Below are 27,392 nucleotides of genomic sequence, written 5' to 3' on the forward strand. Positions count from 1 at the left end.
GGTTGGTACGCGCCGATTTATACACGATGGTGTCATTACAAGGAATTTATTGCTTTGATTACTTTGCTGTTGGTAGCTCACACGATCTAGTCAACGACAAGTTAATAACATTCATAGCGACGACGTCGGTCAATGAAATCTTTTGTGCCGGTAACTATTCCCGTGAGTTTCCGGCACGTTTTCTCCGAAGCTTTTACACACAACCGCTCCCTCACTTGATATAAATCACCCGAAAACTGAAATAAAATTAGTCACAATGCACCAGGTTGTCGTATAGAATGACGTGAGAACTTTCCCCGAAGAAGCGACCTCGAGAGTACAGAGTACCGCTTGTGGTCAGGCGGACACACTGTGTGGTCACTTCGAAAAGGAAGACGGCTACTCAAAGGAAGCCATATGCTCCTATTCTTGTCCTATTGCGTGCAAATTATTGCATAGTGCCGTCGGTGGGTTCAGATTCTGAATATCAATCTGCCGGTCACGCATGAATGCTTGGGTCCTCAATTTCGACATACGTAAAAACATTTGCTGTTTAAGCCGCACCGACCCATTAGCACTAGACGAGATTAGGTCATCCCATTTGTTTGCACTTTCCATCGGTAATCAGAATACGCACATCCATTATAGTGGGTGAAGTCTGCTGTTTGATAACAGGAATGCAGCCATATGGATTATATGCACTTGACAACTCGAATCGATAGTAAGTCGTCGGAACGACCCAAACAGTGGATTAGAACACAACTCCGTTACTATACACACAACAAATCTTACTGTATCATCACCTGCTGTCTACAGCTCTCATCTCCAGATAAACACTGGCGCAGCAGACACTGTTTTGCACGTCACGATCATTTAGGTGATCCCAACCATGCGCACAGGCCAGCTGCTTGTATTAATCCATTACCAAGTGATTAGAGCTGTCAGTGTACTTTAACATCCATAGGTCAATTCATAAAGTAACTGTTCTCTAGAGATTACCTACGCACCAACTGAAGTGGCACTCTAGTGAAGGAGGTTTTCCCCTAGGGGATTTGGCTTTCTTCAAAATGAACGAAGTTGGACCACCTCCTTACATAGCTGGGATCCTTGTTGAGCTACATCGACCCTATTTAGGTCCCTTCAAAATTAGCGTGAATGTTTCCACGTGCTGCAGTCAGAAAATTTTGATCACGTTCACTCTATTTATGCTAATTAGGTCTTCATTACACACGACAATCGATTGTAAGCCAAAGTCACAGCGAAAAAAGTGCTGGAACCGAATGACGCTGGGTCGAATGCGATTATGGCTCTACCAGGCGACAGTGCAGCTCAGCTTTGAGAGGAACACAAACAACCGGTACTTGGTTGTAACGGTTGGGCTGAGTCATACCCACCACATGCCCCGTACATGCTGTCAGGTCTACCTGGTCAGGTGGAAAATAAGGTTAAGTAAGGGAACGTTGATCATGTTTGAACGATTTTGGTGAACAAAGTCCGTACTGAACACAATCCAGATCGGTTGGTCTTCAGTCAAGCGCTCACAAGCTTGCGGATTTCTCTTTGAGTAAACTGTTCAGGTTCAAGAAAATTGTCTTCCGTATAGGGGTTTTCCTTCATAGTGGAATCTATGTGCTTTTACAAAGTCCTTTGTACAGTAAATTTGCCGAGACTAATGACTCGATCTTATCCCTCGATTTCGATGTCACGTTGACGAACTTCAGCAAAATGGGTGGCATACAGACAATCTCGAGACATTTGATAAATTACTCGCGATTTACTGATAGTTGTGGTAAGTTTTATCACCTACACCCTGTACCGGGGTATTTGTTCCCGTGGCGTACTTGCAAGTCTCTAGAGACTAAACTCTGGGAATGGGAAATTTTGATCGCTGCTGCAAGAAATTCTTTCATAGTATGGATTAATTTACACTTTCTTCCACCCGCTTGGATGTCATACGTGTTACTGAACGCCAGCGGTTTATTCGATGCTTGTCTCATGTGCCAACTTGTGCGTTTCCCACGACCCATGAATGTTACGGAAAACGTGGATCATATGTCACCTGCTGACGCCGTGTGATATGGTTTACCGACAGAAAAGCCGATTTCGTATTTCCGGACTTCGACTGCATAACCTTGAAAGCCTTTACGGTCAGCTAGAACCGGAATTACGGAGGGAAACAAGAAAAAAACTATCGAATGTGGATGAAAACTGATAGTCTAGATTAATTTGCAGCCGGAGATGAGCAATCGAATGAGTGCTGAAAACCAGCATGTGCGAACGACTTTGGACCAGATGCTTGAAGTATTGCCAGAAAAAAAGAGCAATGAAGTGAAACAATGATTTTCCCATAATCCAAGGCACTAGAAAGGATGTGTAGCCAGTATACAGAGGCTTTTATGGCACATGCCTTTTCAATGTAAATATGTCACACACAAAAAATAAAAGACAGCGTGGAAGCATAGTTGTAGCTAAATGGTGGGGCGTCTGTTACATCCCCTTGCTTGGAGCAAAGTGCAGATTATTATCAAGCTATTACATCCCCTTGCTTGAACTTTCATTGGAGCAAAGTGCAGATTATTATCAAGCTAGGAACTGATGATGATGTAGAAGCCATGGTGCCTCCATGGTTGCTGGTGGCATGGCCTTGATCGTCCTCACTCGAATCGCATGCACTGAATGGGCAAATCGAAACGCTCACTTGTTTTTGATGAATTTGACCACATGGCCTAGCACAGAACCCTATGGCACCTTCACATCGGCTGCTGTCTTCCAGTCCTCGCCACCTGTACATGTGCTGTTTCCGAATATGTGCAACGAGAAACTCTGCTCCACCTTTTTCACCAGTGTAGCTCACTCAACAGAAGTAGTCTTGCGTTATGAGTATGCCATTAGGGTGAGGAGATAGAGCGTATAAAGTTTTTCCTCTGACAAGTCTTTACTGAATGCGAAGCTAGCACCACCGGAGGAAAGCGCGCATGTGTGCATGTCTCATGTGACTACTGAGAGCTATCCCTCTGTTGAGGCTACATTTACTTCAGTACTACTGCCCCTTGCTTCAGGAAAATAATTTGTAGAAATAAACAGTTTCCTAGCTAGTATTTCGATTGTCTGATCACTCATTAAATTTCATGTCCCCGTAAACAGTTAGAGGAATGGGAGACACTGCGCTGGTTGCTGGTTAGACGCTTGCTTCCCAGCTACTTACTTATTTCAGTAGCCGGAATCAAATGCAGCAAAAATAGCCCCCAAGGACCACAGCGATTGCTACGGAGGTAGGGCGAACGAGTCCACTTGGTGAACGAACAGTTACCAGTAGCTCCCCGACTGAGGTCCAGATGCTTGCCTTCTAAAAAAGTGGCCATTTAATCCAGACAATTTAACAGCCCTTTCTGACAAAGGTTATCCAGGGGAGGGGTCTTAGTGACGCGCATTAGGAATGAAAATAACGTGACTGCTAACTGTTTTTAAGTCATACTGGGCAGCACGCAGAAACGAAGGCAGTTAACGCGGTATACCACTGTTGGGCCGTCAAACACTATATTACTACCTTTAATTTTAATTTACGTTTGCAAAAACCTTTCCAATACAATCTCGTTTCCATCATCTAGATAAATCACACACTTGGGTGCACGTTCTTATGAAGGCAGCAGTGTCCGAGCAACACCACTTATTTCATCCGCCACTACTATGACCCGTGTTCTGGCTTCTATGAGTGAGGACTCACAAAAACGAGTCACTCAGTGGGTTCACAGACATCGACGAGAAACAGAACTGCACGGCTTCTGATTGATCACGAATGCAGAACCGGACAGGTAGGAGTAATGTGACGCGAAATAGTTCATCTTCCAAAGCCGGGTCATAAGAATCCTCACATTTAACCGACCAACCTGTCTGTCACAATCTTCCAGGTGTTGGAAAAACCAGCAGCATTGTTCAAGTGCTAACATGCTCGTCCGTTCAGACTTGGTAGTTCAGGTGCATCTAGTGTGCACTGGTGGAGTATACTCATCTTACATCCACTGTCTGGTGTGGGCCAACTAGAATAATCGCGTCAAAAAGTGAGAAAGACTGGTCAAATGATGATTCAAATCCTATTGATCCCACATCAACCTACAACACACCTCTCTTATCCACCCAGATGCGTCCATATGAGGGACTTTTGTTAGAAATCATACGGAATGATTAGCTTAAGGCATCCTTCCGTCTGCTCACCACACAAAAATAACACTCATCTATACGACGTGAGCTACAAACACTCCAGTCAGTTCCGTTCAGTTCGTCAGCAATAAACCATGTAACAAGGGTACATTGGTTCCGGTTACCTGTTTAGATCATCAGAGAAAAGGGTCAATGTGGAACACAGAACCGAGCATTGGAGGCGATGGTACTTTCCGTTAGTTCGAGGACTGCGTAGCTGCGCATTGAAGGCGATTCTCCAGATTCCTCAGATTCTTCAAACTCTTGATTATCCGGTTTAAAGGATGTGTTCGCCACTTCCCCAAATCATCGGTGAACGAAACTGTGGCAGCTACAACCGCTGTATAACCAGGACGCGGTTCTTACAGCTGATAATGATGATGATCACAGTCGCAGGTAGGCAGCAATATGATCTGCTGACTTCGGATGGCTTGGGCAAGCAGTTCTGAAAACTGAGGACACATGATGCTTGATTCGCTTCCCTTCAACTTCCAGTAACCTTCGTCATCCGCATGACTGTGCGTTTCCAGCACCATCCTGGCCAGACCATCTCGAAGTCGATGAATGGAATGACTTTGCCTTGGCACGCATAATGCTGACAGAAACGGATACCAAGACCCGCTTAATGGCATGATTCGAATTAAGTTCCGTACCCTAGAGGGAACGAGCAACTCTCATTGAGTATTTGTGCTGGAAGCTCGTACTGGTCAGAAACAGACGATGATTAGCACACAGTTGAAGAACTCACTCCACGTTGTCGTACGCCGCGCATCGACTTAAAATCTACCAACTGGTTGTGCTTCTGTCGGGCTTGGTTGTCCAACTTCGGTGTTCATATTACCCGCAAGGACTATATCCTTGCTGACCGAAGCAGTAGCGACAGATCAAACTCTCTCTTCACCAGACAGCTGCACAGCGCAAAGGATTCATTTCAGATTGCTTTCAGCCTTGGGACCGATCGCAACTGCCACACCGTAAATATCAAGCCATTGCGTCAGGATCACTAAATGCCAGAAAAGTGAAATATTTTAGCTCGTCCTAAGTGGCTTGAGATGAACGACCGCGGTGGCGTCTTTTACGCGTGTTTCAGAGACACCATTCATCGACAGAAATTAAGAACAAGGTTTCAGAAAACGATGGCTTTTGTCCAATTTGGTGTAGAGCATGGACAATACGGATTAGATCTTTTGGGGTTTGTAAGCGATCATTTTGGTTTACTCATCTGAGCGATGATTTAGACGCGGAACAATGTCTAGGAGACTGGCAAATGGGTTGATCGCACTGGATTATTCGATGGGCGTGGAGGACTGGTGAGCGAAGAGCTGCAAGGGTGAACGATAATCCCCGGTTGTACAAGTAGAAAAATGTTGATGTGCGCAGTCTAATAGATTCCCAAAGCACTTAAAGCGTTTGTTTGGGTCAGTAGCACCAGTTTACTTTAAAGGCTCTCGAGTCAGTGACTTCAAAATAGGTGTTTCAATTATGTTTACCCAAAATCACACCCAGGTTATTCTCTGGCACGAAACAAAACTTCCCGAAAGATGCAGCGTCATGCATGAAGACTGATACGGCCTCGACAGGTCCAAACGCAATCGTGATCTACATTATGAACGGCGACCAGGGTCCAAAACTGTGGCATGTGCATGTCAAAGGTTTGGAAGACATGGACAGACTATCATCGAACGCTATCCAAAAATGATTGATTCATGAAGTTGAGAGGAAAATACGTTTCTAGCTGGATTACTGGATGTATGGATGAGAAAACGATTGAGAAGTTTCTTTGCTCTCCTCAAGTATCTTTATGTCAAAACGCACTTGGTTGAGCATTAATCAGTTTGAAAAAGGTAGCATACTAGGTCACAGTGCCGTAGTTGATTAGACTCATCCATATACTTCGAGCGTAGATCACGCAAAGTAACAATAAATAGTAGGTGATTAAACAGTCCCCTTTGTATGGACACAGATGAAACAGATAAACAGGACCGCCTCCTCCATTGAATGGAACAATGTTGCACATCTATCCACGAGTCTCGTATCCCACATAGACTAAATTCTTATAAACACACCAGCAGCTTCGATACCGCAAAGCGGTCCAGCTGCCATTACGAGGAGCACTGCATTCTGGCGCCTCCATCCAAGGTCCGCTCAAAATTGGGCCACGGTGTAGTTTAGTGAGAACCAAGGCGAGGGTACTGTTCACTAACTCACTACAGCAAATGTGCCCTCAGAATTCAAACTCTGTAGTTCTAATCCTTGAAATCACTGTAAAAATCTGGACTTCTAATGCCTATTTGAAAACATCCATTGCCACCGACTGGATAACCTCCGAATTAGAGAATGGGTGACACCTGAAATTTAGCTCAGCCGACAAGTCACGCGAAAGCATAAATCCACCGAAAAGCCAATATTTATGTCCAAACTCTGTTCTGTAACAAAGCTTTCAGTCAAATGGCAAAGGGTGTAAATCTTGTAAGAAGAGTATTGACTTAGAGAAGCTTGCCGGGAAGACGGGCCCATGCAGGCTACAGTAACACATATAGAAGATGGTTCCATTGATACTTAAGCAACAGATGTGCAGGGAAAGATGCCCAATTTCAACGAAGCGTGTGGAAACAATCTTAAAAGCACCGTAAACGTGAGATCCAGCCTGGTTCCAGGTGAGTCTCCCGCAAAACCAAATTGGTTTGCAAACGAGTGTTCTTCGCTAATTTCATGCAATTTAGATTCATGTAGAACGTAAAATTGACGAAAACTCGGGGATCGCGCCTACTCGATGAACCCCAAGAAGAGCGAAACCGGTCGTGGACTGTCGAAGAATTTGCAGCAACCTTATGAGTAGCGTATTACGTCAATAACCTTGTATCATCTTTGTTATTGGAAATATGTGCGAAAATCCTGAACGAAACTCAGAAACATGTAATCGTAAAAACTCAGTTGGCCAGCTTGTGGTCAGACTGGTATTATCAAAGTTCGACCACTTTGTTTTGATGCTTCCGACAGACAGCGCAAAATGTACCTTTCAATATTATTCGCAACGACGGCAGGACAGTTTCGAAAATCTACCATGAGTTTGTGTGGTGAAAATTAGCCGTTCGGGCAGCCAAGCTCTGTAGCAGAGTAAGTTTTGTCCAATACTTAGGTTGTGCACCTTCTGTTGGTCTTGCTTACACCACTTCATGATCTGCGTGCCACCCGTTTAGTGGATGTTCTATGGTATGATCAAGCTAGTTGTACGTACCATATGCAATTCACAAAGACTTCACCAAAAAGCAAAACCCGAAACCAACTGCGATGCAGGGTGGGTGATTCAACCCAAGGAGATTGGCAGATTTTTCTCTTTGCGCTACCAGAAGACAGAACTAAAGCGGGTCTGCAGGTGGGAGAATTGAACAACACATGGATGGTACCGGTTACAACAAAATAAAGTTTTTAACGGGCTCCCTGACAACTAATGTCTATGAGGTCCACCGAACGGCACAGGGCAGTCCAAAACCCGTGGAAGCACCGGATAGACTAGTCAGATAATCATTAGATCGAGCTGGTAGTGAATTTTATCATAAAAAGTGCAATAACAAGCAGGTGACATTCAAAACGAAAGACATTCAAGCATGAGAAACAACAGAGAATTATAAACAAGAGCATAAAAATGACTTCGCAATCTAAGAATAATCAAGAGGTCAAGGAGGTAATGTTCCACGGCATCACCTAGATCATCAGCCACTAGTCTGGACTTGCAGTATTGAAGACCATGGCGTCATTCAGAATCGAAGGCAATGCAACAGGAACCGTCTGAAAGGAACAAAAACAGTGATCAGCCGCTTGTGGAAAGCGAAGTGGATAAAATGGGACTGTTGCGTAAAACATAATCAAGAATGCCAAGCTACATACAATTGTTCCCAGTGAATGTCACTTCGAAGGGTCACGGGCAAGTTGCCCTTTGAAAGTCCACGAACATAGAAACTCAGAAAACAAATGGTGAGTCAAATGCGGATATCACTAAACATTAAATAGCATCATGCCTATTCACAGCGGTCGATTACCAGTAGTATTTGGTTTTACTGCATTTTGGAGCGACTGAGACGGGATGATTCGGTATCAGTGGTGGTGACATACCCCATCAGGTAACCTATATAAGCACCTCGGTGTTCCCCCACACTGTCTCCTATAACCTACTTCTTTTCTCGTCCAATATTCTGGCGTCATCACTCTGCTGATTGGGATGACATGCACCAATTTTTAGCAGTTATCCCAAGGGATATTTTTATCAAAAAAATTTCTCGGTCAACCGAGAAATCTACGAATATTCTGTCTGACAGCATGAGATCTCTAAACCATGAAAGCTTTGGCAGGTGACTTGTAGTAAGCCATGAAAAGCTGCTCAGGTCCGCGGTCACAGTTTTGCTTGTTACGAACTCGTCGCATTCCTGCGATCTTGCTATCAAATGAACAGAAAAGTGCCTCTTGAAAATCTATGCGCAAAGGTCAACTGGGCTGCAGGCCAGTGCCAAACTGGAGGAATTCCACAGGCGTGATGTTGTGGGGACACTCACAGAATAGAGAGTAATAATCTCAGGAATGTTGCTGAGTTTCTTGAGGAGGAAGTAGTTCCATAAATCCCAGTTCGGGAAGGAATACGGAGTAAAATTAATTGCATAAGGTAGATGCAGTACACTAGTTGAACAGCAGGGAAGAGAGAATCGCATACACAAAACTTAACTGTTTTCTGAGGCGCGAACAAATGTGTTCGACTTGGAACGTCGGAGACCAATATATGAGCCTCTGCGATCGCTTAGGAGGATCATGTGACGCGGAGTTCACGTGCCCATTCAGGAGGACGAACTCGATGACAAACTGCGTGATGCTGAGTGTGAGAACCACTGGTAGCAGGCTGAAAATAGAGTAAAAATATGGTCAACGTCAGGGCGGTCGAGAAAATTCCTTCCAGAGCGTCATTAATCATCAGCCTAACGAGCAAACAAGATCAAAACAAGGCAGTAAATGTCTAAGATGAGGCACCACCATAAGTGGAGAAGCGTTAGGAAAAACGATACCGTTTCTAAACTCGGAGATACATTTCATGCTCATGGTCAAAAGTGTCCAGGCAACGGGTCTTGCAATGCTCCCAACGGCAAGTAGCCCCGAACAATGAAGGTACCGAATCGGTTGATCACAGTGTTGGGTTGTGGCGTAAAACAAAAACTGATTTCGTCGAAATCAAAAATATATTACCATATATTCGGTTTTTAAGAGGTTTATTTTTCACCATTTCTAGCACAGCCGAAGACACAAATCTGGATGGGATATAGCAAATTAATAATTAAGTGATTTGAAATTTACCTTACTTTGAGCATTATTTTCTCTAAAAGCGCTCCGACAGTCTACTGTTTAATGCCAAATATGAAAAGAGACAAGTTATCAATCTTTACCAATGCAGTGAGTAAACTGGTTCACCTCCTTTTAGAGTCCGAAGCTAGCAGAGCTCCTCAAGCATGAATAAATCTGTCCGGGAGGTCAGAATCATGAAAATAATCCTAGTGTCCCAAGGTTATCGAGGACCTCCAATTCCACTCCGAATTGCACAAGAAAAGCCTTCGAGACTCCCGACCGCACAAGCCAGCTGCTGATTGGACCCTCAAGCAGACCATCAGCGACGACTAACGATTCTAGAATGTTCGGTCACGTGGTATAGCCAACACCAACCAAACACCGATCGAACAGCCTGGATTCAAGTTCACAAATGGGCTTCAAATACCACGATGTTCTTTCCACTTTTCTATTAGCTTTTCCGTAAAAAAGCTGTTGTAGTCCTAGTTGTTTAGTCTGTTTCCATCATTAGGCGGTTGCAGCTAGGATAGCCGAAAAGACGGAGATGCTTGTTCACGAAACCGCATTACGGTTAGTTAAGATGGTTCGTATGGGCGATGTGGCAACTGGGGTCAGTTGCTTTTCGCGCAGTCCAGATCAACTGCGCGGGATTTATATGGTAAGAGTGAACAGCATCGTTTGGACGATGATCGCAAATGTTCACAATCACATGACCGGTGGTCGACAGTTGAGGAGTTTATAGGAAGCATTTGTTGGAGGTCGCGAGTGGTGTTCACACACTTCCAGGTCGGAAAAAACGAAACCTGAGTGGGAGACATTCACAGGCACTGTTTATCGGTGTCACAAAGCTTCTGAAGCAGGACGTCGTCAGCCTTGAATTGTAACTAATTTCTTCAAATTCAAGTAGTCCACAAAGATCATGAAAAAGTCAGGAACGAGACGAACTTCAGCGCTAGACTAGACCGAGAAACCATACCATCACACGGCTTATCCATGAAAGTTCACTGGTCTAAAAATACTGACAAAAAGTAATACGAGCGCTATTCATTAACGAAGAAGCCCAATGACCGTGACTACCATTGAGAGGTCTATAACAACTTACCAATCCGTTGCTCAATTACCTTGCCGATAAACCAGAGGATAAATCATGACCGAAGAATTCGCATGGATGACGTTCGGCGTGGAACGGTCGGGCTGCAAACGATGGCCGCACTAAATTTGTTTACATGATCCAATGCTCAAACTGACCACAGATACACGCAGGGCTTTCAGAATCAAGACAAATGTCACGCCCCTTTAGGGCCGGAGAGACCTGACAACAACAGAAAGTGTGGTGATTCGGGCTCATCCCCGCAGGCAGGATCACGTGGGCTTTCAGAATGCACACGCACTTCAAATGAGGCCGAATTCACACAGGAAGGAATATATATATATGACTTGACATCTGATTCTCCAATGACGGAGATTGTGTCAGTCATTTTGTTGATGTTGACCACAACAGTCCATTAGACCAACACAGAAAAATTAACCGGGGAGAACCCCTTATCCTAACTCTACGTCCTGCTCCCCCTCCTTCAAATATACCAATCCATAGGTAACGTACAAACAACCGCTTGCGCTCAAATAACGCACAGCATAAAGCGCTGCGCACGCGTGTGTGGTTTGTAGTTGCAATGGGAATGTCACACTGAGAACTGAACCGCTCACTTCGTTAGTCATGTCTTCTGGGGAGTGTTCACTAAATCGGGTTCTGTGGAGTTGGTGGTCAGAGTACAAATAAGGCCGGCGAAGATCATCCAATAGCTGTCGAACAACCGCGAAATCACCAGACTCAGCTGCTCTGATCGCTTCTTCAGCCATGTAGTTTCTTAGGACAATGCGTGGATTCACTGAGCGCATTAATTTTAATCGGTCAGCGATAGAAGCCTTCGGTTTGACCTGAATGTCATGCGAAAGCCTCTCGGAATACGCATCTAACCAGATTTTCCACAGAGCTCGATCATGCGACGCCTTATCAGCTTCTGACATGTTCTGAAATGGAAGGGAGGATGCACTTTCAGTATACTTCATGTGAAGCGGCGGTTCCCACAGACAACCTAGAAACAAATACGGAAAATGAACACCGACAGAATTACTGGAACTGACATAATTTTGCAACATCTTACATTCGATACGAATTAGATGAAGTGAACCGTGGAATTAATGCACTTACTAGGTAAGCATTTACATTGAAAGCCAAAATTTAGTAGAAGGCTGCATGGTACGCAGAAGTTACTGTAGTAAACCAGCACTGGCGTCTTTCTCTGTTAGATACGCAGTTATATCAACATTTCCCACCAAAACACATCAGCTTACATTAAAGCACACACAAATTAGTACCACTATCCTTTTTAACCTTGAGGAGTAATTGGGTCAGAGTGGAACAACGGCTATCCGAGCAAGACCAAAGTTTAGCGTCCGTGCCATCTCGACCCGCACACATTAGAAAAAAGCAGCTTTTCCGATTGTAGACTCCGATACTATTACCCTCATATCACTATGGCACGCAATTAGTGCCATGGCCCAGAGCAGACCTCTCATTACCGGACCCACGTGATGAATGCGATCACCTAGACACAACAGATCTGAGCATGGGTTTAAATCTAAATAATGTTGCAAACGCAGCTTTTCACTTGACTCAAGTTGCTCAACAACCCAACAATCAGCTGGTAACGGCTTCTGATTTTTAAATAAGCGTGAAGGACAGGCGATAGTTCGAATATTGTTTGCGCTCGCGTGATTTCGTTCGATGCAAGTGATTTGACGAGTCTATTCAAAGCATTGAGAATAACAGTTCTGTCGGTAATGGACAGTCTGTGTACTCCGACCACTCCCAACTAGGGATAGGAATACAAGTGTAGGCGGGGAAGCACACGAACAGTTTGGGGCGAAATGGCTCAAGTGACCAGAAAGTCCGTGGTTCGAACCCGACCTCTGCCTCTCGACTTCCCCTGTCTAGGCTTGGGCAACCCGGAAGTATCCCAGCCCTCTTGCTTCCTTCGGTTGGCATGCCAGCTAGGCACCGGAATGGTGTCACGGCTGAACGATTTAGTTTTTTTATACACGAACAGTTAGAGATAATAAGCAACACAGCTCAAAATACTTACTAGTAACTTTTTTATAACGGCTGACAAACGACCTGAAACAACCATAACAAAGTAGTGCACAGACACTTGATGTACAGGAATACTAGACGTATCTAGAGTCACTGTTCGCCAGAATAGATTCAGTGTCTTTCTCTTGGCAGACAAGTTTGTCATCAGGAGACCAAAAACAGTTTTATGCATGGAAAAAATGGGTTTAAAACCACCTCTAAAAATAATAAACCCTTCAGCTGTAACACCCTTCCGGTGCCTAGCTGACATGCTACCCGAAGAAAGCACGAGGGCTGGAATACTGTCAGGCCTAGACAGGGGAAGTCGAGTGGCGGAGGTCGGGTTCAAACCACGGACCTTCCGATCAGTAAATTCGCGCTCTAACTACTTGAGCAATCTCGCCCCCCTCCACCTCTAATTTAGCAGAAATAATGGAATAAACTTTGGATGTCTATTTCGTTCTTTTTCACATTTACAGCTTCCACTATTTCTGCCAGACCCCTTTCAACCATTCCCATGTCCTTTCCTGTTCGATAACTTGAACCGAACGTTACCGCTCCGAAAACAATCATAATATTCAGTTTGACGCGGTACACTTATTGTGCTGCAGCAGGTAGCCTTATGAATTTGAGCTAACAGAAGCCTACCAAATTTATACTCGGGAATTAAGGTAGTCGGTTTATCCTTATCAGGACTCGTCGAATAGACAGCGTGGTTGAAGTAGAGTCTTGTGGCTTTGAAGTGGTGTTGGTTGAGCTTGGCGAACAGTTCAACAACCCTTACCATTCTCCTTAACACGACAAATCTCACTGCAAGAAAACGTGGGTTTTAAGTCAGCTCACACAGAGCGACCCTAACAACTGACGAAGCACGAAAAGTAGGGATGTAAATATAACGAAAATGCACAGTGAGACTCTGCAAATTAGCAGGACGGTCAAGGGACACCTGACTTTTGTGGTTCAGGGGTTCTTACTAGCTCTAAAAGAAAACTTAAGAGCAGAAATGGCCCATTGGGTTGAATTATGACAACTAAAATAGAACTCAACAAAACTAGAGCTGCAACTACAACATAATAACCTCGGAGGACAAATCTTGTACGACCGACGAACCTGTAGCGCTTGTCTTCGAGCTGCCTTCTCTTGCGGTTTCAGAACCTTAGTCTGATTCAAACGATCCAAAAACTGTCGGCCAAATCTAGTGAACCGAAGCAGCATTTCTTGTTGACTGAAAGAAAACAAAATGAATGTTAGCTGAATTGACGTGGGAGACGAAAGCAGGAACCTAAAAGCACATATGTGATGGCTTCCGAAAATGAAAAAAATCCTAGTAAAACTTCCACTAAAACACTGCAGACAAGGGATATCTGAGTTATCTGAAGTTTGTACGAGGCTCGACAATGTGCCATATGCGAGTCACCGGTACTGGTTAAAACTTGAAATAATCAGATCGCTAAACAAGTGTGCAGAAGCCAGTGACGTTTTTTTCGAAATGATGATTGCTAACGCATGTTGTGTCACTATCCCTACGTGATTGACAAATTTCTTGTGGACATGTCGTTCACAATCGAGATAACATAAGCTATGCGCTAGTTTTAACCTAGAACTACGGTGAGTTACAGAGGTTCTAAGCACAATGCTTGACGACCGATTGGGACTAGTTGTTTGACTAGGTATTTCTGTTGGTATATTTTCCATCTTTGGTCAATATCAAGCAAGAATAGAAAACAACAAAGGAGTTCATAGAAGCTGATTATTCCACGTCAGTAAATCAACTGAAAAGTTGTATTATATCAAGTTCATTCACCCTCAACCTAAAGCTGTGAGGCTTGAGTGCTGCAATGAACCCGCAGGCTACACTGGCTAGAACTTTGTTCCACAAGGTGCAATCTTGCCAAGAAGGTCAAAGGGGAGCAGTCAGACAAAGAGCAGCGAAACCTCGTACTACGAGTAATCGTGCTACGACGCGGTCTGGGGGTGAAAAGGTACAATCTTCTGTGATATGAGTGGAAAGACAGCGAGGTGTTTCCTCCAGGCGGCCAGCATTTCCATATCCATGAAAGCACCGATGCCACTTTCCCTCGAGGAAGGACGGGTTAAAAAAAGATCGGCCCTAAAAGCCATACATTCCAATCGCCCGACGGTTGACCGTGACCGTCAGTGCATTATCCAATACGGTCAAAATATTTTTGAAACCAAAAAGTCCGGTGCTGCTTAAAAGGCACCTGCTGTGCACAGCCGCATCAGGAATGAGACAGTAGTGCCTTACTCACTGCGCTCTCGGGTTAGGCCGACCCCCTGCAACCAAGCAGGTCAGAATATTGAGTCATCGACGCCTGAAAGAGCATCCAAAGGAAACCCCATTGCTCGCTGCCTAGCGGGTCAAACTTTTGAGTCAAAGGCTTAAGGTGAGATATCTCAACCGAACCCCATTTCTTGGCCTAAGCAACTGGGAAGCACCATCTGCCCGCACAGTTCTGTGTCCAATGATATGCCTTCCTAACCCCTCCCTACTATAAAATCAGACTGTTAGGCGGAATTCCACACGGATCCCGCTTTACCGCAGTCAGGTGCTACTACGGCCGAGAAGTTTATCCCGCGAAAGATTGCCCAAAGTTCGGGAGGCTTGCCGGTCCGGCATCAAGCCAAGATCTGATTAGTCGAAAGTCTGGACCCAACAGCAGATCATGACCTAGTATTGGCCGAATGCCTGTTGCCAATGGCGCATTCAGAAGGCGTCAGAATTTACACATCCATAAAACATATGTACGCTCTATCACCGAAACACACATACAAGACTAAAACATGGTTATGCATCTCAGAACATCAAAGATAGACTCTCTCACCTTTCTCCCTCCGGGAGTCCGGTGACCCAGAAGTGATGACTCGTGGAATATATGGCTTGGAGTTGCACTCAGCCCCAGAACCGAACGCGCTTTGTTGGATTGGATCCCAGTTAACAGCCGTCTTTGCGTTGTCCGGTTATCTAGCTCAACCAAGCTTACTGTCTCTCGACTGTCCGTTTGTAGTGTCAGCTTATGCCCCGACTAGTTCTGATGCTGAGAATACTTTCTATCGAGAGCTATCTGGGCTCATTCGTCGAGCAAGAAGCACTGGCATTGTGATCCTTGCGGGTGACATGACAGCTCAAGTCAGTCATCTGAACTTCTTGGAATTACACCTGGGCGGTCTATTCTGAGTCGATGCTCGTCGCACAGATAGCAGAGGGCGACTCCCTCAAGTGTGTGCTAATCATTAACTGTTTCTGGTCAGTACGAACTTTCAGCATAAACGTTCGCATCGCGTAATCTGGCGGCCAACAACTGCAGTCAACCATAGATCCAGTTGGATCACGTAGCTATCAGCCGCCGGTGGAGAGTTACAATTCAAGATTGCCCACACAACTTGATTCTGATCACGCCATGGTGCGTGCACGCAATTCAGCAAGAAGCATGCCAATCCACTATTTTCGAAGAGCTATCATAGCTTAACAGTATCGCTCTGAGCTAGCCCAACAACTCTCCACAGTAAACTAATACTGTACTAGCACCGAGCACGTGGATGAAGCATTGCAAAATGTGAAAGGAGCTATGCTAGCGGCGTTCAGTGCCATCTGTCCGACCTCTCCTATAAGTTCAGCTGTAGCCCCCTTCCGGTGCGTAACTGTCATTTCACCGGAAGGAAGCACGAGGGCTGGGATACTGCCAGGTTGCCCAAGCCTAGACAGGGGAAGTCGAGAGGCAGAAGTGGGATTCGAACCACAGACCTTCCGGTCAGCAAATTTACGCTCTAACCACTGAGCCATCTCGCCCCACCGATACGACCAAATGACCACTGGATATCGTCGAGATCGCTAGTCCTGATCGATGCCGAGAATTCCACACCAGCAGACAACGAGTACGACGGAGCACGCAAATCCCTCGAACGCCGAATAGTGAAGAGCCTAGAGACCAAGAGCTTTGGTAGTCTTCAAAAGCTCGGGAGATGGAGAAGGCTTTTGTTACCGGAGATAGTCACGCCCTAAATCAACAGATACAATCGACTGGCTCTAAGAAAGCAACGGTCAGCAAAACGGTAAGTGAAAAAGGCGTCTTAATGATTTCCTTGCGAAAACGTCAACTGTGAAGATGAGCCGAACACATCAATGGGAGAGGAATTCTGGTGTGGGGCTAGAGAACTCAGATTATAAGAAGTCAAAAAGAAACAGGTAACCAGGAATTAGGGTAACCAACGGCTTCTCAGGACTATCAACAACCAATCAGACTCAACGATGTTTGAAACAAAGTTATCAAATTCAGCATACAAACTGACAGGTCAGTATACCAATTTAAACTGGTCGCCTGTATTACTCTTCAACTGCAAAATCCTCTTCGGAAAAGGCAATCAGGAGATATTGTTTGACTGGTCTTTTAAAGTGGTCTCTCCAAAACGGGGTAACTGCACCACAAACACAGTCATTCAGAGGAGCACTACAAAAGAAATAACCTGTTGGAACGTAAGCATCGGTCGCCCGATAACCATTAAAGGGACAGCTTATAGTGATTCCAGAGCTCTTAGCTAATGTTCCGGTCATTTATGCATAACCACTGGGTGCTCTAAACTACGCAGGTGTTTGAACGTTGTGTGACTGACATCCCGAGGGTAGGGGGACTCACATATCAGAACTAGACGGCTCGTAGGCATCCATAAGCTCATCGAGCGAACAACATTCTTGGACTACGATGTCCGGACTGAGACAAATGGGTTCGGAGGAACCGACCCCAATAGAAGCACCGGATTCCACGGTTTCCTCCAGGACAATAAATGTGTTTGTGAAATCTGCACCAGTTTGTTCCATTGTGTCGAATAGGGACTTGAACAACTGCTCGTCTGAATCGTCTGTACCCATGACTGGTGGACCAAGAAGACCCAGCTGCAGTGCAAACAGATGCAATATGTACACAAGACCATAGTCACTCCGCTGTGCGAGTAGAGAGAGGTGGCTCATGATGAGCAAAAGTGGAAGACAAAATGAGATCAAAAAAGAACCAGTCGAAGTGGACGAAAAACACAGCTAGTTGTCATAAGCGGTAGTCATTTCGAAAACTGAGGTCTCGTGAAGCACGGAAGCCTACCTTTTTCCTCATTTTATCGACGTAGCATTGCTGAAACGTTGGTATAAAAGTGGCTGTCAATCGATCCATGAAGCACTGCATTAACTCTGTTTCTTGGGACTTGCGGGATTCTTCATTTTCTGATTGTCCCGGAGGTGATGTGACATCCACGACTGCCCGAACCAAGCATTCTGCAAGGCGAGCACAATTCCAAGCGCATATAGAGGGCTGTTGTGCGTAGCTATAGCGTCCATCAGTGTCAGAGGCATTACACACGTGGTCCCACATGAACCGGTCGATGAAGCCAAACGGCCCGTAATCGATTGTAAGGCCCAGAATGCTCATGTTGTCCGTATTCAGTACGCTGAGGGATTTTTGAAAATACCCGAAAACAAACGTAAAGCGTCGAAACCTATACTAATATGCGCGCATTCGCCTGGGCGATGGTATTTGCCTACTTGTTTGAACTCATCGATGATATTGAGTGTTTCGAGGCTTTTCATTTCAGTATCAACCACTAATTCATCGAAAAGAAGAGAAGCTACTGTGGTCTTGTTCCCTAATCATTCTCAATAAACAACAAAATTGTTCTCTGGAAAAGATTTCTTCCCAAACTCCAGGGTTACAAATGACTATGATGCCCTAAGGATTAGGGTTTTCGTAACGAACACAGCAAGGATGAGAGAACAAGTGGACTCTGAGCTGAGTAGAAAGATTCAGCCGCTTTGATGCAGGTGAGCGGCCAATACACAAAGGTTTAGTTCTTGCTGTAATGGATAGTGAAGTTCAATAGTTGAGCAAGGAAAAGCAGTCACGGAGAAATGGAATTCGACAGCAAGAGATTTAGAACGGGCCACAGTTCGCTTAACAGAGGTGAGAGGCTTCAACGAGATACAAAGCACGACGAAAAGGAAGACATGCACTATATTTTACTCAGCTATTGAGAAAACACGACTGGTCTTGATTTTGTCATAACGTCATTCATCCAAAGAGCACTAAGTTGCACTGAGATCTTCAACACAAGAGTCCATCATCATAAAATATATGGAAAAGCTCATCAGACAAAACAGAAGAGGTAAAAGAGATCAGATAGTTACCCGTGACAGAATCCGATGGTTTGCCAACAGGCCACCAGTTCTGCCGTTCTTTTAACCATCATAAAATAATGGAAAAGCTCATCAGACAAAACAGAAGAGGTAAAAGAGATCAGATAGTTACCCGTGACAGAATCCGATGGTTTGCCAACAGGCCACCAGTTCTGCCGTTCTTTTAACCACTTGCTCGAAAAAGTCTAGATAAAGAGTTACCGGATTGGATGAATCCCGTGTTTGCCAAATCTGTGAGGAGGAATTGAGAGAACCAACAGACTGGTCAGCGTATAGTAATGGCGTGTTTATAACATTTCGTATGCATATATCAACAATGCTTATTAACTAGGCACGCGCTTGCTGAACGTGTTCACGCATTAGCCTAGTAGAAGAAATAAAGGGACTTTTGGGAGGTAGCAAGTACCATGGTAATGAAGTTTTCCGGTATATTTATGTCTTACGAATGCTCGCTGACAGAAAGTATCCAGACGCTAGTTTCCTTTGGGTACCTGCCGACGAACACAGGTATCATTAAGGAGTACATACAGCAGACGTGTTGATTTAGGATAATAGACCAGTGACGTGGACCAATTTAAACGCTTTTGAGGTACGTCTTCCCAAGGATGACACTTCCAGGAATAGCCCGGTTGATATCTTCATGAATTCTGGATGGGATGTTAACTGTGCGGGTTAAGTTACGGGGCTAAATGCTGGAGATGGGATATTTCGCCATAAAAAATGATCCGTGTAGCTTGGTCCATTTGGCTTAACTCTAACGCACATAATAACAGTTTCCTCTAGGAGGCAACCCACGACAATTTCAAGTTAGTAACCGTACGGTCATCTTGAAAGGGAAAGGAAGATGAGATCCCAAAGCGTGAGACCGACTCAACGGACCTGAGGGGGTCAACAACAATTAAGTCCGATGGATAATCCATGGGACAACTGCAGGGATTGCTCTTCCGCAACGGGATTTCATCGATAGGAGAGTAAAACATTCAGTAAAAACGCAAACGGCATCACTAAGCAACGTAGCATAGAGATAATATTTGTATGGTCTCCAATCGATGGTGTCTAGAATGAACGACTTCAGACCTAACAGAGCCAAATGCTTGAGTGAGTTACCTTCAAAATACAATAATTTCCCTACTCCCAAAAGAGACACCACCTTCCTGAAAAGGTCATAATCAGAAGAGTTTGCAGCAAGCACCCTCACCAAATTTCTATGGGATCTCCTACTCCCTAGGACACCACCCCATTCCCATAAACAGCCTGGGATTTTGTTAACCGGGGAGCCATTCCTCATCACAAGAAAGGCGACAAAGTCCCTGATTTATGGGAAAATTCAACCGGAAAGACGGTTGAAGAGGTTCATGTTAATTACTGTAAATATAAATAACTGTTAAAGAGCCGGGTGGTAAATTTTGTAAAGGACAACATTTGGCCAAAATCCCAAAGCTCTACCACACCTTTTTGGCCCCAAGATTCGGCCACGAGCAGTCATTTTGTTGCATGCCAACGGAAACAGAAGCAGCAGTAACCAGCACTGAAATAAACACCTATGAGCACCATGTCAGAGAAGGACCTCATCAACAAAATTGATCCAGCATACGGTGCGGGTCTTATTCAACAAAAGCTCAGCTCGGGACAGACAGAAATTAACTAGGTAGTCTGACCAGGAAGTGACGACACACTGACCACACGCGCTGTTGAGTCTCCAGCCACGTACGAAAGTAATCATGTTGACGTCAGCCATGAAAGCCGGAAGGTTCCACAGTACTCCATTTGAATGTAACCTCTCATTTAGTACCCCACCCTCCACCCCGAGAACCTTCTAAATAAATAATAATAAATCGTTCAACTGTAACAACCTTCCGGTGCCTAGCTGCCATGCCACCCGGAGGAAGCACGAGGGGTGGGAAACTGCCAGGTCGCCCAAGCCTAGAAAGGGGAAGTCGAGTGGCGGAGGTCGGGTTCGAACCACGGACCTTCCGGTCAGTAAATTCGCGCTCTAACCACTTGGGCCATCTCGCCCCCGAGAACCTTCTGCCAAAGGAAGTTTGAAATGGAAAACTAACCTTCCTTGATAGATAGTAGTTGGATGCTCATACGGCACATACCAGCCATTTTGGCTTTATAGTAAGGACAGTTTTCTGACAGATAAGTAAAGCCTGCGTTACAAATTGCCAGTAGCGTGACCTTGGACTATTTAAACCCCAAACGGAAGCTAACTATCGAGTGGCCGGTAATGGTGAGGGGGATTTTTGGGCACGACACTGCAGATTCTTGGTGAGCCGATACCAACTCTAGATTACGATTGGGAGACCCATAAAAAACAAGATATAGGCTAGACACCAAACAACGCCGTTCGGACAACAAGTGAGCCTAAACGGTGTGCTTTGATCTCAAACTTGTGTTTGTATTTGGAGTATGCGACAAAAGTTATACTATGTACGTCTGGAAACAGGCTGAGTCGAAAACTATGGAGTGTTTTGTCTGGAAATCATTCCATCATTTTCTGTGACATTCCCGGTGTACTGGTGTTGCAGCCTACCCGAAGAGATCTAAAAGCCCATTTCCTCTTTGGGGAGGAGGGGGCGCTGTGTGTGCATCAAAGGGGAGAAGAACGTGTGAAAACTGGGTATAGAGCTGTCGGTCTTCAAGTCTTTCTTCTGGGTTCACTGCAAAAGGGCAAATCGGACCCGAGACTGTGAGCACCGTATTCAGATAGATAGTGTTGTATAAGACATTTATTCGGATTCATTTGTGGAAAAGCAACGTCAAGAGCGTATTTTTATAACTCAACGTTTCGAATATTACGTGTGACCGTCATCAGGATTGAACTAATCGGAATAGCCATTAGGATGTGTTTCACTCCCGACGAGTCACCCGCCGTAATCGCAACGTTGAGCTATAAAACTCTGCTCTTACGTTGTTTTCATCAGTAATCAATCCAAGTAAATCAGACTCTGAGTAATGAGAAAACTGTATTTCAGGGTTGAGCGGTACCATGTTTGTGTCAACCCAGTCTCCAGTGGTGCGGATCTAACCAGTCTGGTATGGCAGACTTACAGCTCATTCCTACTAGAAACAACCACCTACGTGAGCTGATGTCAACTAGGGAACTGACTATACTTACAGCGGGGTAGAAGTTTTCAATCACGTACGCGGTCAACTGTGAAACTATGGTGCGATTACCGACGCTTGGACCATGACGTTCAAGAGACGAACTCGAGGGTTTTGTAATTTCGAAGGATCCAAATCTGAAAGAGTTAATACAGGGATGGCACAGTACGCAAAACCTGATAGTAAACGTGACAGCCTAGAGAATCCATGCGTTGCACAACTAATTGACGGTAGCTTCAAGTCTCCTGATAAGAGTTACCACTCAACGGAAAAGAACGGTGGTTTACTGAGCGCAAACTCTCTGCAAAGATATCACAGCCCCCTCAGGAGAATCAAACATCCGGAATCCAGTCTTGTGTACCGGTAAAGTGCGCTCGAAGTGCACCGAGAGAAAACCCTCAAGACTGCTTTCATCATATGAAATTATGGTGGTAATCCCACTCAAGACAACTGTGCAATAAGTTGAACAACTTTCTTCTCTGTCAAATGAAGACTTCGAAGCTATCACACGGTTAAGCCTCACCGCTCGACTGTGCACTGTCAGCGACTTCAATGCACAACACTATGTCTGTCCACTCGACCCAGCAGGCCCTGGAGCTTAGATTTAGAAATTGCAAAATTCTTGTTCAAAACAGGAATCCAAGACCGTGACGGCGATCATCGATCGGACCTTAAGTATTGATGCTGATTCATGCTCTGCCGGTTTGTCCACCTCAATCTGTTCATCTGACCATCGTCTGATCACTTGGAGCAATTAAGTTCCGCTTATTACACGCATCACTTTCTGTCAACTTAGACAACATGCGTAGTTTATGTACCTGTTATCTCCAGGGAATTTGTATTTCAACTAATGCATCAACGAGTATATTGTGTTCCTTGTGGTGACATACTGCAATTTAGCTTGCACTTTTCCTAAGCCGAGCAGTATGCAAAACGAATCGATTTTATGAATGTTGGCGAACGCACCTCTGTCCAAATACACGTTCCGACTAGGTAATCGCTCGGAACTCTTGCACTACCACGATCGACGAGACTGGTCAATTGTCTGACGAAACTGCTGGCTTCTTAAAAAGACCGTCGGCTGCCAACCCGTCTCTCCTCCCAGTCCTATTCTCAAGAAGGTATTAAATCCATATGATAAGGAAAATCTGAAACCTTTGTCCAGTCTTTTGCCTCCACTGCAACCACACCTCTTCCAAAATCTGCCCCACCTTACCCATAAGCCACCACTCATCTGTCCCTACCCACATTACCACTAAGAGGCGTTCATTGACGCATCAAAATCTCCCGGTCTGGATTGCAACCCATTCCTTTTGCTTCACCTTTAACTCGCCTCTTGGTGTCGCTCACCCACTCTACCTAGTCCTATTCACTAATGTCGTGTTCTTTCATTTGAAACTTGCATGTGTGCTCTTTATTCGTTTTTCGACTTATTGTTCGACTTTAACCACACCCGCAGTTCTGGATTCCATCCGGGATAAACCGTTCCCGTGCAATCCTCATGGCAACGCCCTCTCAAGGATCTAGGCGGTACTGCTTCGCCTTGGTGTACGTTCCTTACGCCTGGTCATCTGCCCTAAACTTCTAGACTGGACTGTGTGGAATTCCCGTAAGCTTGGAATTAAGTATGACATACAGGATTCCTCGGTAAACCATTTAGACATGGTGCACATCCTCTTTAGGTCAACTGGGTTAGACACTTTTCAATAATCCCTCCATACAAGTTCACCTCAACGACACAGATCCACATTATCAAATCTTATTTTTTAAGAAAGATGTCGGAAAACGTTGGGATGGGAACTACTCAGTTGGTGAATTACACATAGTATCTGCAGATCATTGCGAGATAGTGACATTGAAATGAAACACCTTAATTACCTAGTCTAGGCTGGAATCAGACATGACAGAAGCCTCAGTCATTGAACACCGGTTGACAACTATCTCCGGTATGAATTTTTCTACGAGTGAAGTTGCTTAACCCGTCGTCCACATCTTGTAGAGAGCTATTACATCCAAACGAACAACATACAACATTTTCAGATAGTTCATTCCAAATAAAAGCCTTGCAGTCTGCGAAATTTTCGTGAACAAAACGGGACTAGTAACGACCAAGAGGTGTTTGTGAGATTTCAATAGGTTCAATATCCCTTACACCTTCAAACCAGGTAACCGGGATATCAAAATCGACGGTCACATTTACTTTTCAGCTTGAAAACCTCATAGTTCTCGATCTGTTGATTTAGCGACAGGTTCTCTGCCCCTGACCAGAAAAATAAGGACAGCAGAAATGCTGCTAACCATATACAAGCCACCGGCAGCATCTCTCTTAATGAATCATTACGTCCGCAAAACACATTGTCACACGCAACCCTTGAGTTACAGCGGGAGTAGAGGTATATCGGAAAGCGATCAAGGGATGCAAGCCCCAAATAATCATACCGGTTCCGAAAGAAATTGACACAAAGAATGTGGAAAATGTGACTACCCCAGCTAACTGAAATGTGTGAAACGAACTCACCTTATGAAAGTTGGTGCCACACGAGCAGTGATCGAAGCCCGCTCCAAAATTACTTTGCCAGTGTAGAACACGTCACGCGGTACCCTTGTGTCAGAGGTGACCACGCTTAACGCACGCGTCGTTGGTACACCCAGGTGGTACATGGTCTAATGAACGACATGGAGTAACAAACAGCGTGATTGGCGGTAGAATACCGCATTGTAAAGAGTAGTTATGCCAAAGACTGTTGTGTTCATGCAGTTATTGAGGCCCGGTTTTTCAAAGGTCCAAATCACCAAAGTGAGCTTTGTCAACTCGCTGAGTCAGTAAAAGGCTATGATGCCCATATCTCGCACAATAGGACAGTGTCACCAGAGTATCCCTCCAATTCCCGTTCTGGTGATCAGTAGAATGTAAACTTAGAGATCACGGGTAACAGTCAGCAATCGCACATCAGACATGATACCAAAAGAGGTTCCTTGACCATATACATGGACTTGGGATTTCACTGATGAGTGGCGCGCATTAAAAAGTCTCACGAGTTTCGCAGCGCACACTTATCTGGTAGGGTTGCCCGCAGTGATTCGCGGTCAACAGAGTCAAACATGCAATACCTTAAGGTGAAATAATAAGAGTGGTTTTCATCACAGTTGTCAGATAACTACTACAATTAGCGATATGCGCATTGTACATCAAAGTAATCTCACTTGTCGCCAAGTGATAGTCTTCCATTGGGAACAAGTTCAACTACGGCGTAATAAGCAATTTGGCTTCAAAACCACCCCAACTGCCGGGTGGTGGTTGGTCTCGATCTAAAAGATGTGCCAAAAACTTGATACCAAATGGCAACAACAGTCGGCCGCTCATAAGTACGAATGGTTGGTGGTTGCAGCGATTCCGGACTGTCTAAGGGTACATAATAGGAATGTCCGGCCACTGAGGTGCAGCTGTTTGCAGAAAATGTATCATGGGAAGTTCATTTTCCGTGTTACCTCTTGTTTTGCTAAGGAACGAATCTGAATGACGAATTGGTCCCTGCTTCCATAGTCTCGTTGTTCCTACATGTACTCGCGAATTCGTCGAACTAATTATAGGGTTCATGAAAACTCTTGGACAACCTACTACCATTATTAGACTCATTAATTAGGTCTTGTCCCGAGTCTTCCAGTAAAATTTGGAAATTTTATGCATCCAGCTATTCTTATGAGTTTTATGAGAGCAAAAAGAAGCGCAACCGGATAGATTGAATGAAACTATTTCGCGTATGTCGTCGGGTATTTATATACAGTAGATATCAGGGTTAGGACAGGATAATGGACAGCTAATTCGACGGGCAAACGCGGCGCGCAATTGTCATCAGACCCCGAAGCATTTTGTATAAAAGCACTAGGGTCGTAGGCTCGTTCAATGTCGGTCTTACTAAGGCAAGGCACGGCTAGCCACGAAGTGGAGGCCAAATACGTTACGCGTAGTCTAAGAGAGAGTTTTAGTCGAGTCTCCTGTCAGCACTGTTTGACCTTCAAATGAGTGTCGAAAAATGATGAAAATCGGAGGACTAGACATACTGACAAGTCCCACTACGGGCAAAACCGGTACTGAGTTGTCCGATATCCCTCATCAATTAGGTGATATCACGGGTGTTTGGAGCGCAAGTCAGTGCCTCCTCGCGAGTTACCTATTCGTAGTTTGCTTTCAGGCTCGATATTGAGAACATTTTCCAAAGAAAGTAGATTACATTACGTCGTCGAACAGACGGACAAACTCACTTCACTGCAAAGAAACTCGCGGAGGCTAGAACGCAGAACTTTCCGTCCGTCAGCACTTCGTGAGAATGGAGTTGGACCTGCTCCCTTGAGCTGAAGTTCCCATCGCTCCTTCTGTTGGTTGAGCACCTCTCCAAGATATCTAGAGATGATAACGATAGCAAGAAGACAGAAGCACCACTGCCTGACTGATATATAGGGTAGAAATTCGTGAATAAAATTATTTCAATGTCCACATGGGGCGAGACGGCCCAAGTGGTAAGAGCGCGAATTTACTGACCGGAAGGTCCGTGGTTCGAATCCCACCTCCACCACTCGACTTCCCCTGTCTAGGCTTGGGCAACCTGGCAGTATCCCAGCCCTCGTGCTTCCTTCGGGTGGCATGGCTGCTAGGCACCGGAAGAGTGCTACAGCTGAACGGTTTTTTATGGAGTGCAGGAGATACGTGCTCACAAGCAAGCATAACATGAGAAGGTCGAGAAAAATCACTCTAATGACCAAGAGGTGAGGTTGAGTTCAGAGGTTTATATGGTAAATTAGGTCACCGCGACACCTGGCAGCAGAAAGTAGTAAGTAGCAGTGTCTAAACTGGGATCGGCGCTGTCTAAAAGAAAACGATAAACTTTGAACTAAAGAGTCCAGATGCACGTAGTGTGAACGAAAAGATAAATCTAGTCTAATAAGTTATTCCCTTGCCCTAGGGTGCTCTACAGGCTGGGCTACCGAAGACGCCTGTTGTCTGACACATTTATGCTCCTGAACCTCACAGGTGATTCATTATACCTCCGCCTAGTGGATTAACAATTGGTGTCCATCAGTGGCATTAGCGAGGCTCTTGTGTGAATTCCAAAAGCCACACGCTGATATCGTCTAAAGATCTGAAAGACTGAGATGTGTGTGTGGGAGGGTAATAAATGTTAAAATGAGAGGTACGGGTACATGTGACATGAACGAAAGTCTAAGGATGGGATTGCGAGTTCGGCGGTTCGAGTGCCTTCGGGAATATCTTTCAATTACCAAGTTAGCAGCTCTTGTGGGTGGCAACGATCAGTGAGTTCAGTGCTCTCAGTACTGATAACAAACCCTAAATTCGTTATGTTCACAATTATTTCCCAGTGTACGGAAAAAGAAAGGCCAAAGTACCCAATCCAGAGAAAAATCCAAGGCCCTGTGATAATAAGAAGCTTTCTTTAT

The 27,392-nt window shown here is 44.9% G+C and overlaps 2 protein-coding genes across 2 annotated transcripts in view; one reads left to right on the forward strand and one right to left on the reverse strand.

Annotated features, from left to right (window-relative positions):
* Positions 1-7,930: 7,930 nt before the first annotated feature.
* T265_12461 (hypothetical protein) overlaps positions 7,931-27,392 on the reverse strand; it is a gene marked incomplete at both ends in the record, with an annotated part of 27,413 nt that continues 7,951 nt past the window's right edge. Inside the window, 10 exons of the mRNA XM_009163877.1 lie at positions 7,931-7,965; positions 8,995-9,064; positions 11,209-11,532; positions 13,745-13,859; positions 17,287-17,543; positions 17,746-18,088; positions 18,943-19,061; positions 21,952-22,075; positions 24,457-24,602; positions 26,202-26,340. Of these exons, the coding sequence (XP_009162141.1) occupies positions 7,931-7,965; positions 8,995-9,064; positions 11,209-11,532; positions 13,745-13,859; positions 17,287-17,543; positions 17,746-18,088; positions 18,943-19,061; positions 21,952-22,075; positions 24,457-24,602; positions 26,202-26,340 (1,672 nt within the window). The remainder of the gene's footprint in view (positions 7,966-8,994; positions 9,065-11,208; positions 11,533-13,744; positions 13,860-17,286; positions 17,544-17,745; positions 18,089-18,942; positions 19,062-21,951; positions 22,076-24,456; positions 24,603-26,201; positions 26,341-27,392) is intronic.
* The window catches only part of T265_00144 (hypothetical protein), a gene marked incomplete at both ends in the record, with an annotated part of 6,212 nt that continues 5,964 nt past the window's right edge, over positions 27,145-27,392 (forward strand). The window contains one exon of the mRNA XM_009163801.1: positions 27,145-27,248. Within this exon, the coding sequence (XP_009162065.1) occupies positions 27,145-27,248 (104 nt within the window). The remainder of the gene's footprint in view (positions 27,249-27,392) is intronic.

This window comes from Opisthorchis viverrini (assembly GCF_000715545.1).
Source record: "Opisthorchis viverrini unplaced genomic scaffold opera_v5_1, whole genome shotgun sequence".
Lineage (NCBI taxonomy): Eukaryota > Metazoa > Platyhelminthes > Trematoda > Opisthorchiida > Opisthorchiidae > Opisthorchis > Opisthorchis viverrini.